Source organism: Hevea brasiliensis, chromosome 15 (assembly GCF_030052815.1).
Source record: "Hevea brasiliensis isolate MT/VB/25A 57/8 chromosome 15, ASM3005281v1, whole genome shotgun sequence".
Lineage (NCBI taxonomy): Eukaryota > Viridiplantae > Streptophyta > Magnoliopsida > Malpighiales > Euphorbiaceae > Hevea > Hevea brasiliensis.
This window is the reverse complement of record NC_079507.1, coordinates 72,634,847-72,647,372: the sequence shown is the minus strand read 5'-3', so window position 1 is coordinate 72,647,372 and position 12,526 is coordinate 72,634,847. Positions and strand designations below refer to the sequence as shown.

General features: G+C 35.7%; 1 protein-coding gene across 2 annotated transcripts; it reads right to left on the bottom strand.

Annotated features, from left to right (window-relative positions):
* Positions 1-251: 251 nt before the first annotated feature.
* On the bottom strand, positions 252-9,489 carry LOC110671314 (protein argonaute 10). Of its 2 annotated transcripts, none has more exons than XM_058136161.1 (22): positions 8,944-9,489; positions 7,364-8,029; positions 6,651-6,859; positions 6,151-6,300; positions 5,911-6,044; positions 5,697-5,806; positions 5,505-5,611; positions 5,224-5,362; positions 4,986-5,102; positions 4,166-4,273; positions 3,999-4,070; positions 3,546-3,668; positions 3,280-3,439; positions 3,003-3,124; positions 2,558-2,695; positions 2,328-2,470; positions 2,165-2,227; positions 1,850-1,913; positions 1,621-1,756; positions 1,418-1,491; positions 847-973; positions 252-672 (listed from the first exon to the last, which is right to left on the bottom strand). In XM_058136161.1, exons 2-22 carry the CDS (start codon positions 7,856-7,858, stop codon positions 482-484), a joined length of 2,982 nt encoding a protein of 993 aa, XP_057992144.1. In that variant the 5' UTR covers positions 7,859-8,029; positions 8,944-9,489; the 3' UTR covers positions 252-481. The 2 variants fall into 2 exon arrangements, with proteins under 2 accessions (XP_057992144.1, XP_057992145.1); XM_058136162.1 differs by lacking the exon at positions 8,944-9,489 and adding an exon at positions 8,178-8,905.
* Positions 9,490-12,526: the final 3,037 nt, after the last annotated feature.

The window sequence follows — 12,526 nt, the reverse complement described above, 5'->3', positions numbered from 1 at the left end:
TGTGAATGAACATTTTAATCCAATTACATTAACGAAAACCCCACAAATTTTGCAATTGATCCGTCTGGCCTCAGCTTTACAAGATACGGGACTTAAAATTTTCTCTTGGGAATTATCTGCCATACAATTTTGATTTTGAGCTTTTTTTTTTTTTAACTATTGTTACTATTTATATAACAGCTTAATATAATGAAATTAGACCTCTAGAAACTTGCATATACAATCTTGACACGAAAATTCACATTCTTGAATGAGGCAAAATTTCCTACATTTATAGATTGATCATAAATAAACATTTAATTTACAAGGCCAACTTTGACATTCTTCCGAGATGAATGGTTACTCCAGAGGACTAGAACTATCACCTATGTCATGGGCGTTAAGAAGGTCTCCAACCATGTACCCTGTTACGTATACAAGAGAAATTTTTTTACCACTGCATCTCCTGCTGTCAACTGCCGCGAACCTCCATCTAAGGTCTTTAACAATAAAACATTACTCTCTTCACATTTTCTTTCAAGGCAGGCAATGGCCGGACTCCAGATTCTCCTGCTCGTGTCCCCTTGGTACCGTGAACAGAACCACCACCTGTCGAACCATTTTCCTGCATTTCTGGCTCCATGTAAAATCGTGCGCGAAAAGCAGCCAAATGTGCATAATATGCTGGAGGAACTGCATGGAAACCTCCAATTAGCCACTTGAAGTAAAAAATTGTAAATATTCAATGACCTCAAAAAGAACAATTGAAACAATGATCATGATTTTTCTGTACTTCAATTAGTCAGAGTGCAGGTGAGGCACTAGTTAGAAGTTGCATATATTTTCAAACCTATGTGCAAGACATACCAACAGAAACCGAACGAGTGCATCTTGCATATGTGTAACATAGATTGTTTGTCAATGACTGGATTCCATCAGCAGTAAAGTTGTTTTCATCCCACAAAACATGGTAGTGAGCAGGCCGACTTGTCCCCTGTCACATCAAAAAGAAAAATTTATTTCAATTGGAAAGTACCCGGACGGCCAGACCACAACAGTTGTATATAATTGTAAAAGTAGTAACATGTAATACATGCAAGCTAAATCCTCCTCAATTTATCCCCTCATTCATTCTGAATAATTCCTTAGCTAAGACCTAACAACATAGGGCAGCATCAGCATAAGCAATAAACCAAATGTTACAAAGAGTTATAGGCTACTCAAATCTCAAATTTTATATCCATTCCTCCAAAAGACGTGCCTATACAAGATTATATTGGAGTTGGACAGAGAGATTATTCTGTCCATTGATCTGATTTCGGTCTACCAGGACAAGCTAATTTTTGCCCATTTCCTCCATTGGATTTATGTTGATGTGTTGTAAAATAGCAACTTTAAATCAAGTTGTTTAATAGACCCAAGACAGGCAGAGGCTTACCTGAATACCAGCATGGCTACACAGAAAAAAATCAAATTCAGTAGGGTGACAGATTTTAGAATCAACCACAGTGCCTGAAATAAAAACAGTGTCATCAGATAAATAATCAGAAAAGAAAAATATTTTAAATAGATAGAAGCAAAAGAAACAGAATGGTACACCTTTGTGTAGAAATATAAAAGCAAGAAACTACAAAAATTTACCAGGTAATATGTTCCCACTCTTGTCTGTGCTACTCCTATCCCTGTGGTTGTTAGCAAATAATCGAGTATGGTGTCGTTTTTGTACAACTATGAAAGTCACAGGTGGCTGATAGTTTGGTTCTAAAGAAGCACAAGCCTGCAAGAAAAATTATTTATTAGAACCACAGTTCTCTCTGTTTGTTACACATAATTTACAGGGGAATATGACAGATAAAATCCCATTTCTCACCTTCCGGATTGCATCCAATTCATAAAGTAGAACTTGATAGAATTGCCCTTCACTAACACCATCCCTGCTCAAATTAAATGGCATGAACATCACCATAAAGACTAAAGTACAAAAAGTCTTTAGATGCACACATATTTCATATGTGCACATAGAGATACTACACACAGAAGTGCATGCATAATCGCATGTGTGCACACAATTATGTGCAGCTAAAATGACTGAATAGAAATAGGGAGAAGAAACCACAAGATGGTTATAGCCCTGTGCAATTGCTGTTCAACAAGGAAATGTTGTGTGTGTGCCTGGAGTATTAACCTGTAAAATATAATCCTTAGTGGCTTCTGTCCAGTTGCCTTCCTAAATGAAACCAGAAGATCTCTGCACAGAAGAAAATATGTTATTGATCAAATAGAGACACTATAAAAAATAATAGATAAGAATTCAGATGCCAACTCCAGAAAAATTGAATTTCCCATACCTGATCATGCCCCCACTAACAGTTCCACGAACTGGATCTTGCCATGTTTTGTACAAGTCTTGTATGAGTTCTTGTCTGTGAGCTTGAGCACAAACTAATCCTGCGTACTTTGTCACTTCAGGCCAGTCTTGAGAAGCTACTACCTACAGTTAAACACATCTATAAGCAACCAGACCGCCACACTTATTAGGAGAAAAAGTTATAGATGTCAATTTGGTAAGAAGTCATACAGCTGCAATTGAGGGGCTTGAATCCTCCCCATTCTCTGGGTGAGTCACATCTGCTCCAAATATAATGGTTGGTATGTCACTAACTAATGGTATTCTGCAGCTAATGGCGTCTAAAAGGACAGTGTTTCTACCACCCATCTGCATCAACGATGTGGGGGAAATTCGAAACATTAATAATTTGAGGATGTGAATGATTCAGAAAAAAAAATTATTCAGGATTAGTTTTAGATAGAAAAACAAGCTGAAAATGACCACAATTATGGCGTATATTCCAGGAAAAATCAAACAGATGCATGTGTTAACATAGTCGTTCTAGCAACTTTACCAAGCACTTTGTAGAAGTATATATATCCATACCAAATAACAATCACTTATACAGTTACACTTGACTTCTTCAAACACTTGTAGGGAATAGTATCTCAAATATCAAGAGAGTTAATCTAACCTTAACATTAATCTTCAGTGACACATTAGCCAAATACTGCTTGCTGGTCTTGAAGACATGTTTTGTAAGACAGCATTGTGATATTAAACCGAGATCAGTTTCACATATCCGCTTAAGATCGCCTGCAAAGGAAGAATCATATTAAATAAAAATGTCAGTTCTAGATCATGTCTTCATTTTTTTTCAATTCAAGCAAATTGAGCACAAGCTGAATAAAAAATTTAAAGAAGCATAAAAGTGAACTATAAACACCAATTTATAAGCACATATGGCATACCATATAGGGATCCATTGTTGTCAGGTAGAATAGCTAATAAAAGCTCCAGTTCCTTTCCTTTGGTTTTGTTCATGGAAGCATGATAAACATGCTTCAAAGCTTTCTCTACTTGGTCTGGCCTGGCATTGTAGATTGGAATAACCGGCTCTGGATTGAATTCCTATATAACAGGAACGAATCATCAATCTAATTAAAAGGTAGGAGAAGGAAGAAAGAACAGTTTGTTAAAGCAGAGTGCACATATTTGCAGCTTATAGAAAAGTTACCATGCCAGATACTTGGCACATCTGAGCAAGTTCATTGCAAAACCCTCGAGCAACACTTTCTTGAACACTCCTTGAAAAGTTAATACATGCCCATCGGCTTACAGTCATCCCATTAATCATTTTCTGCACATATAAATAAGGGTAAATAGAAATGAAACTGAGAAAATTTCTGACTTATCAGCACCATCATATTGGACCAAAATATGCTAAGGTAATTCTAGAATTCTGAATTATACATCAAAACTCATAAAACTTCCTAAGACATGCCCTCATTAGTTTATCCAAGAAAAGAAACAATATAAAAGAAGGTTTTCTACTTGCTAAATATATAGATGAAATAGAAAAGAATTACTTAAAGCTGATTGGTATCATTAGTATCAAGTTATTCACATGAATCCCAACATATGGAGTCCCCTAGAAGCTTAGGGAGATTGCAATTTTTTATTATAATACCTTATTCATCATGTTCCATTGGCCAACTTGTGGCAAACAGTCCTTTTCCTTTCCAGTTTCATGATATTTCAGCTGCAGAAAGAGTGTAAAGAGAGGATGGAAATTGAATAATGCTAATTTTCTCTCTGAATTAATAGAGACTAGGAAGAGAAGAGATGTAGAATTACCCAAGGAGCAGGTAGAATTCGAGCCTCAACAGAAGCTAGCTTTTCACTGATTTTGATCCCAAACTCCTTTGCATAAGGATCTTGATCATAAGCATTATGCTGAACTGTCTGCTTGTGTTTCAACATTAGAGGATACAAGGTCATAAATTAAATACAAACCAAAAAACCATAACATGCATGATACAAGACCATAAAACGCTATTTAGCATGTTTACTTGAGCAGTTTAGCACATTGAAAAATAATAATAATAAAGCAAACATCTTTAAGCAGGCTAGGATCCGCTGTTTCCATTAACTACAGTGATAATTTAATTAAATGAGTTTGTTCAACATAACAAGATTCCAATGTTTATTTCTATTACAAAAGAAATTGTTAAGGAAATCAATCTTGTTATTGAATAATATCTGCTACGCCAGAGTTTATATACACAGTAGAAGAGAAGAGGAAAAGAAGTGGTAAGTATAGCTGAGCTGGATAACAGCCTAACTTCCTTAACAAACTAATAAATTAACTTTCTTCTTTATTTTCAGATAATAATTTCTATCTCAAGAAGAAGGCACTGCATATTGGTACTGAATTATCAGCAAATTCTAACTCCCCACAAGCTGTATAAAGTAAGAAGATCATAATTCCTTTATCTAGCCTGCTAGCAGGACAGACAGTGGCAAGTCTCTTTTTTTGTCATTTGCTCCACGATCCATGACACTGCAAAGCTTAAAATATCTGTTTGCATATCAAACTAGGTTCACAGATCTACCATGTTATTTTTGCACAAAATTACCGATTTCAGAAAGAGAAATGATCAGAAATAACAAGTACCTGCAAAATGTCATTTTCCCGATCCCTCGGTCTTTGGCACGTAACTTTCAACAGGGCAGTAATTTGTCTCTCATTCAACCGTTTTGTGTATCGTTGCCCCTCCACAATTTTGCAAGCCTAGCAAAGCAATGCATATTCCATACAGGTTTATCTAAAGAAAGTGGAAAGAGTAAAGTGAAAACTAAAACGAAAACAACAAGTAGAAACCAAAAAAGAAATTTCAGTAACCTTCACCTACCTCCATCGGGAGATAGTTTGCCTTCTTCTGGTTTCCTACTTGAAGGCAAGGTAGATGTGTATGTTGAATGGTGAAGCCATACATCTCTTGGAAGTACTCAACCACTGACTTCATAGTGGAGTTGTCATCAACAGGAAATCTAAAATAGAAAACCTTTTACAATTAGAACACCCTTTACAATTAGAACACCAAGGAAGGCTTAAACTTTTCATTCTTCCTTGTGAAGAAGAGAAAGTACAGCCTCCATTGATCAGATGTATCTAAGAGAGAACTCAACTTACACAAGTTCTCTTGTAGGTTGAGATGTCAATCCTGAGACACGATATTTTCTCCGCACATTTCCTCTATGAGTTACTTCAACTTTCACTCCTCTGAGTGCCTTTTTAATCTGTTATTTGTTGCCAGCAACATCCCAAGTTACATTAAATACCAAGAAAATGATAAGATTGTATCACTACTATCAATTTAAGTACCTTGATTCTATCAGAATCAGACAACGGCCTCAATAACGCATCCTTGCCTACAAGCTGGGCAACAAACCCAATTACAGGGAGAGGCTCAATGAATGCAGCTGAAGCCATATCTATATTACAACAAAGTAAAAGAGAGGAAAAAAAACGAAATGAGAGATCATTTAGGGATAATGTAAAAAATCTTATGTATTCTAATTTCTAGTCATTTTTTTACCAATATTCAAAGAGAGGCCCATTTGTGTAGGCCTTATACTCTGGTAAAACCCACACCAGGACTCCAAGCCATCACCAAGTCTTTGTGGTACTCTAATATCTGGTGAAAAGAAGGATCTTCCAACGGGGCAGTACCTTCACAGAAGTTGAGAATGCAAAATTTTTGAAAGGCAACTTACACTCTACTTATTAAGAACTTAAGCAGTTCCAACACAATCATAGACTTTGTGAGAAATCATACCTCTTTGTTGAGAGCTCTCTTAATACAATGTCAAGAATTTGTAAAGCCTCCTGTGGTGCATCAGCACGTTTACCAGCTAAAAATTGACCCAAATGATGCATATTGGCCCTTGCTACAAACTTGATCACCACTTTGTACTCTCTCACTCTCCTGTAAAATTGTATGTGGGTCCGCTAAAATTACTTGTTTTATACAGAGATAAAGTCAAAGCAAAACTTAGCGTGCATTATATATACAATACAGAGAATTTATCCTTTCCGTCAGATTTTTCTTTGGTTACTGCTTCTATCAGAGTTTAATTAGTATGATCATCAATTTTCTAAAATTTTTATAAGCAAAAAATTTTAACTTACAGAGTACAGTGAAACAAAACATAGATTGCACAAGAGGTAACGAATTAAAATTCAAAACGGGAAAGAATGAAACCAAAGCAGATTAAAATATATGTGTGTGTGTGTGTGTGTGTGTGTGTGTGTGTGTGTGTGGGTGTGTACGCTTACTTTGGGCCATTGATTCCATCCTCCTCATCAACATGCTTAATTGTAAATTCCTTCCAAGCAAAGGGAAGTTCACCAGCTGTGTATAGACTCTTTCTGCCATCGTAAGCAGGAAGTCTCATTCCTAAGTCAGATTCTTTGTAAAGCCTCACGAGCTCTGCCATGATTGCTCTGTTTGTAGTTCTTGATGCCACTTCAGGAGTTATGGTAACCTGCAGGAATCAGAAGAGAAGACAGAAAAGGCAAACAAACAATAAGAACAAAATTTATCGTCCAATTCAAGACTCATTTATGGTATAAGAAGGAAAAATATATGAGATAAAACAGAAACCTATTCAATTCATTCTGCAACGTCCAGCAAAAGTAATACCAACACATGAACATGTACACTGTCAGATTAAGGGCCACAATGACATAAATTTTCTTTAAAAAGGAAAAGAAAAAAAAAAGGCCAAAGGATGAAACAAAGAAAACCCGAGTTTAAAACTCTGCAGCAGCATATTAACAGCCGTGTTTAAGGCAAGAACCCATGAGAGAGAGGAAGCAATAAGAAGTATTCATGTTCAATGTCGGATTACGGGCTCCAATTGTTACACTAGAAAACCGAAAATTAGAAAAATAAAGAAAATTAAGAAAAAAACAAGGGAATTCCCTTCAGCATATTTACAGCAATGTTTAATGTAAAAACTAAAACCCCATCAAGTACAGTAACTTACATCATACTGGTTCAAGTCCTTGTCTGGTAACTCTGCAAAGAAGTGGTTGGCCTTAACAATACACTTTGTCCCCAGTTGACCATAGCTAGGCCTAGGAGCATAACTCAAAGACTTGCTAGAAGTAGGGAAACCCAAACCCATCTCCATTTCACAAATATTTCCAGCATTTCCAATAGACCCATTTGGAGCACTTGCCAAGAGATCACCTGCTGGATTCACAGGCTTATGTGCGACAGTACACGGCCTTGAACTGGGTCTCATACAGACATCTCCTTGATCAGACTTTCTACCACCTCTGCCTCTTCTCCTTCCTCTGTTTTTAGCTGGAGATGAGGTCTGGCTCTGGGGTTTGCTGTTGTGGGTTTCCTGAGATGGCGGTCCCTTGCCATTTTGGGCAATTTTGTGGTGTTTTTGAGGTTGGTTCATAGTGTTCTGCAAGTGGGTTTTTATCACTATGTGCTGCTCTGAGCTTTCTTTCATTTGCCTTATAGGCATTGCTGATTTTTTCCCCTCCTTGTGCTCTTTGCTCGGCGAAACTTACAGGCAAAACCAAAAAGCTGGTGTTCTGGTGTTCAAAACAGTAAAGGTTCACCAAATGGCAGAAAATATACTTTCTTTTACTTCTAACCTTTCCACATTTGCCTCACAGATTTAAGATTTTCTTCGCTGGAAAAAACATAAACGCAAATGAGGAAAATGCATGTCAGGCAAGTGACCAAAATTTGTAGGAACTGTGAAGAAAAAGGAATAATAATGATGATGATGATAGTGCATCATAGTTGTTAACAAGAAGTAAAAGGGTATGGGAGATTGCCTAGGCCTTTTTTGCACATTACAAGCATTACTATTCCTTCGAAAAATTTGGAACCCAAACTGTTGACCTCTGTTTCAGCAGATAAACTCACGAAAACAAATTAAAAAAGAAACCAAAACCCAAAAACAAGAGTCCCAGTTTCCATCTGACTGGTGATACTGCAGATTGAGTGGAGAGGGAAAAACATAAATACAAGTAATGTACAAACAGTGTAGGCAAGTATTAGTATTGCATATTTTATTTTTGGAGAAACTTGGAATTAAATAATTCTCATTATTGAATCTATGCTCAAATTCAAAAGAATCAAATGAAGAAGGAAATACAAACTCGAAATCCCAAACAAGACAATCAGCTCTGCAACTCGAGAAATAATAAAATGCAAAGACAAAAATCAACATCACCACCCAAACCCAAAATCTTTCTTTAGATGTTTCTATTAGCAAAAGACTGACCATGAATCAGAGAGACAAAAATCAAATAAAGCAAAAAATGAAAATAAAAAAAATACTATCTAGTAGAAACCCAAGAAATAGATATAAACCGTTGACGAAATCATATTCTTAATATCTGTCCTACCCAAACTGAAAATCTGCGAGGGGAAAAAAACACAGAACAAGAATACACCCAAGCAGATAAAAACACAGCAAGAGCATTAAAAAATAATTAAAAAAAAATTATTTTTCAAGAGAGTTTTGAAACCACAAGACTACACAGAAGAAAACAAAAGGCAACAACAAGAAGGTATATGCAAAGAGAAGGAATAAACCTTGAAAAGGGAAGTAAAATCACTATCCCAAGGATATGCAAAAATTTATTGCCTAGATAGAAAGGAACCAACAATAAATACCAACTCCAGAACTCGCATCACTCAACCAACTCCTAACTCACTCAGCAACCATGAAATGAAGGAAATCCAAGAGCTTGCAAGAAAGAGAAACGCACACTGAGGTTTTAGAGATGGGTGGCAAAGAACGTGATTGGATTAAAAGAGAAGCAAAAGTGGCGATAAAGTTGGTATTTTTTTAAAACCAAAAAATAATAATTGAAGAATTCAGTTTTCACAAAGAGTAAAGAAAAGAAGAGAGAGAGAGAGAGAGAGAGAGAGAGAGAGAGGGGGAAGATGATGATGATGATGATGATGAATCTTTATACACGCATGCAAGTGCTTTTGGTGTTTTCTTTATCACGTGTAAAAGGCTCGAGGCCCCTGCCACCACCCCCTCCCTCCTTTCCCTGCTTTTATAAATTAGCCTCTCTCTCTCTCTCTGAAGTTCTTGACTGATCGCGCAGCCTCGGGGAAGTTCGAAGACCAAGTGTATAACGTAATTTAAAGAGTATGTATATATATATATATATATATTGTTAGAGAAAGGGAAAGTGACGGTGGGGAAGCCGTCTTGCTATATTCCAAAACACCTCTCTCACTCTTTAAAAACCCAATCATACACAGAAGAAGAATAATTCGAATTGCAGTCCTCTCTCTTGCAGGCTTCTCCAAATGTTACATTTCTCTTTCTCTCATATGCTTTATTTCCTTTTTCTTTCTTTTATTTATATTAGTCTCTCTCTAGTCCCCGTGTAATGCTAGTTTAGCTCCTCCTCCCATGTATCCTTTTTATGTATTCCACCACCACCCACCACCGTCTCAACTTGGGTAAGTTCTTTAACGGTCCATTCAATGGGCCCTTTAGAACTCCGGGTCCACTTTTTATCTCTTTATGGACCCCATTTGGCTTTTTGTATTAATGGTATGATGATGAATCCAATGGGTTGGTACTTCACATCATGTCCCCTACCATACCATGCATGCACCCATTGCTTTTATATAATTGTTGAGTTCATAAGTTGTAACACCAATATTTTGCTCATTGTGTGTAGGAAACAAAAGATTAAAAGGGTACGGATATGAGTTATGATGATAGGCATAGGGTGGTTAAGTGGGTAGGCAAGTACTTGATGATATCCTTGGATTTTTCTGTAAAAAAAAATATGGGATTGATAAATGAGGACAAGAAAAAAAAAAAAAAAAAAGAAAGGAGCAATAGGGTGATGAAAGAAGTAGTCATTGCGTATTATGACGTCCTAGACTTAGGAGGCGGAAATTGGGTGGGTCCCATTTTTGAGCTCATGTTCAAAATAAAGTCCCATTGGAAGTTCTTTCTTTACAATTTTTTTGTTGGTCTTGAGGTCATTACTTTGTTGACCCTAATTTATGTGTTCTATTCATTCCAATCAAATTACCCTTTTTATATATATATATATATAATTTAACTTTTACAAAACTCATTATCATATAAATCGAATTTATATTAAATGTATTCAGTATGTTTAATTTATTTTTTAAAATATTTTTATTTTAAATATTATTTAAATATAATTTTCAAACATAATTAATTATTTTAATTTTTTATATTAAAACACATTAATTAATTAACATTAAGTTTAACTTTCAATTATTATAATTATGATAATATTTTTTTAATAGAAGCTCAAAAATATCAATACCAAAACCAATTCTTAACCACCAAAACACAACTGTTGCACCACTCAAACAAGCAAAAATCCTAAGCATGAGATGAAAAGCTTGATAAGGAGGATAGGACCACTTGACCTAGGATTCTACTGGGAAAGTCTATGGATGAAGGGCCAGAAATGGGAAGTGGAATCACAACAAGATTTTTTGTAATGAGAGTGGCATCATCCATAGCATACAACAACATAAATGAGAATGTACCCTTTTGTTGGACGGTTCTGGATTAGAAGAAGACATAATCCCACAAAACCATAAATGCACCAAATCATTACTCCCACCGGGGGAGGAAGTGGGTTAAAGGGTTTTGTGAATTTGGGATATGGGTATGGGCCTCTTTTGTTTTGACATGCAGGTGGGTTTTGGATCATTCCTAATTCCATCAAACTATCGATGCATAGATACATATATTAGGGACAAGTGACACTAATGATAGATTGGCAGTGTTTGGTTTTTCACTTGGCGATTTGTTTTATTGCCACATAAAATAGTGAAAAGGCATTTTTGAGAGTTAGAGAGTGAAGATGGCCCAAGGAATGGTGTAGGGTTTCCCAAGTAAATTGCCCTCCTCCCCATTGAGAAAAGGAAGGAAGAGAGAAGAGATTACTTGTGGGTGGGTCCATAATAATAAATAAAATATGCACACATCTTGAAATCGTACAAGTTATGCTTTGCACTGCTGCTGCTACTATGATGTTTCCATTTCCATTTTCCACCCAATTTGTGTGCTTAAGTCCAAAAGAAGTTGTGGAGGTGCAAACGCATCCTTGAGGTGCATTTAGAACACGACCAATCATTAACAGGAGTTGTTCCTATCATGTCATGTGAGGCCTATGTTTAGTAATAATTAAGTGGAAACCTAGTTGAGACTCTCTACAAATCAAAATCATCATCTCCAAAATCCCTTCGATTCTTTTCTTCATTATTCTTTTTTGCCTTAGAATATGCATATTGGGTGATCATACAACTACTGATTAAAGTACTAACTACCTAGCAAGGAAAGTGCTCTCTCTCTATATATATATGATAAACCACACTCCTGCTTAGGCTGGATAATCATAACATTTTATGAGATTGGCAAGTGATAGATAATGTGATTGTTAGTTGGACCCATTCTCTCTCTCTCTATATATATATTGGATTAGAGAGGAATGTGCACTCATTGAAAGTAAACATGAAGTCAACTAGTAAAAAGGTGTGATTTTCTATTACTTAATCACTTCCTTTCTCTGTAACTTAAAAAAAAAAAAAAGATATATATATATATATATATATATATATATATATATATATCTATCTCAATAGTTAGGAGCAAGTGGTAGACATCAATGAAGGGCATGGATAGAAGGGATAGAAAAAGAATGTATAGAATTCTCCCTACCATGAAACAAGCAGGCTATGGCTATATATTATAACAAGGATATATATATGTATACCACGGAAGGTATTCAGGGGTTTCGAATTCCGCTCCTGTTATGATTTTTCTTGTGTTGTTTATTATCTTAGTTTAATTATCTTCTTGTAGTCTGCCACTGCACGCCTGGCAGCTTCCATGGTGGTTTTTATTTTTTATTTCTAATGTCATGTTAGACTATAAAATAAACCACCTGTGAGTAGAGTAGCAAAAATTTAACGTTTCTCTTTGTTTTTTTTTTTTTCTGCACATGCATCACACAATCATAATTTAATCATAATAATTAAATATTTTCTATAAATGAAAATAAATTATGATTGTTTTATTATTCAGGTGCTCGTTGCTATACATATAGCTATTCGAACTTATATACATATATGCAAATTCCATATACTGACCTAACAA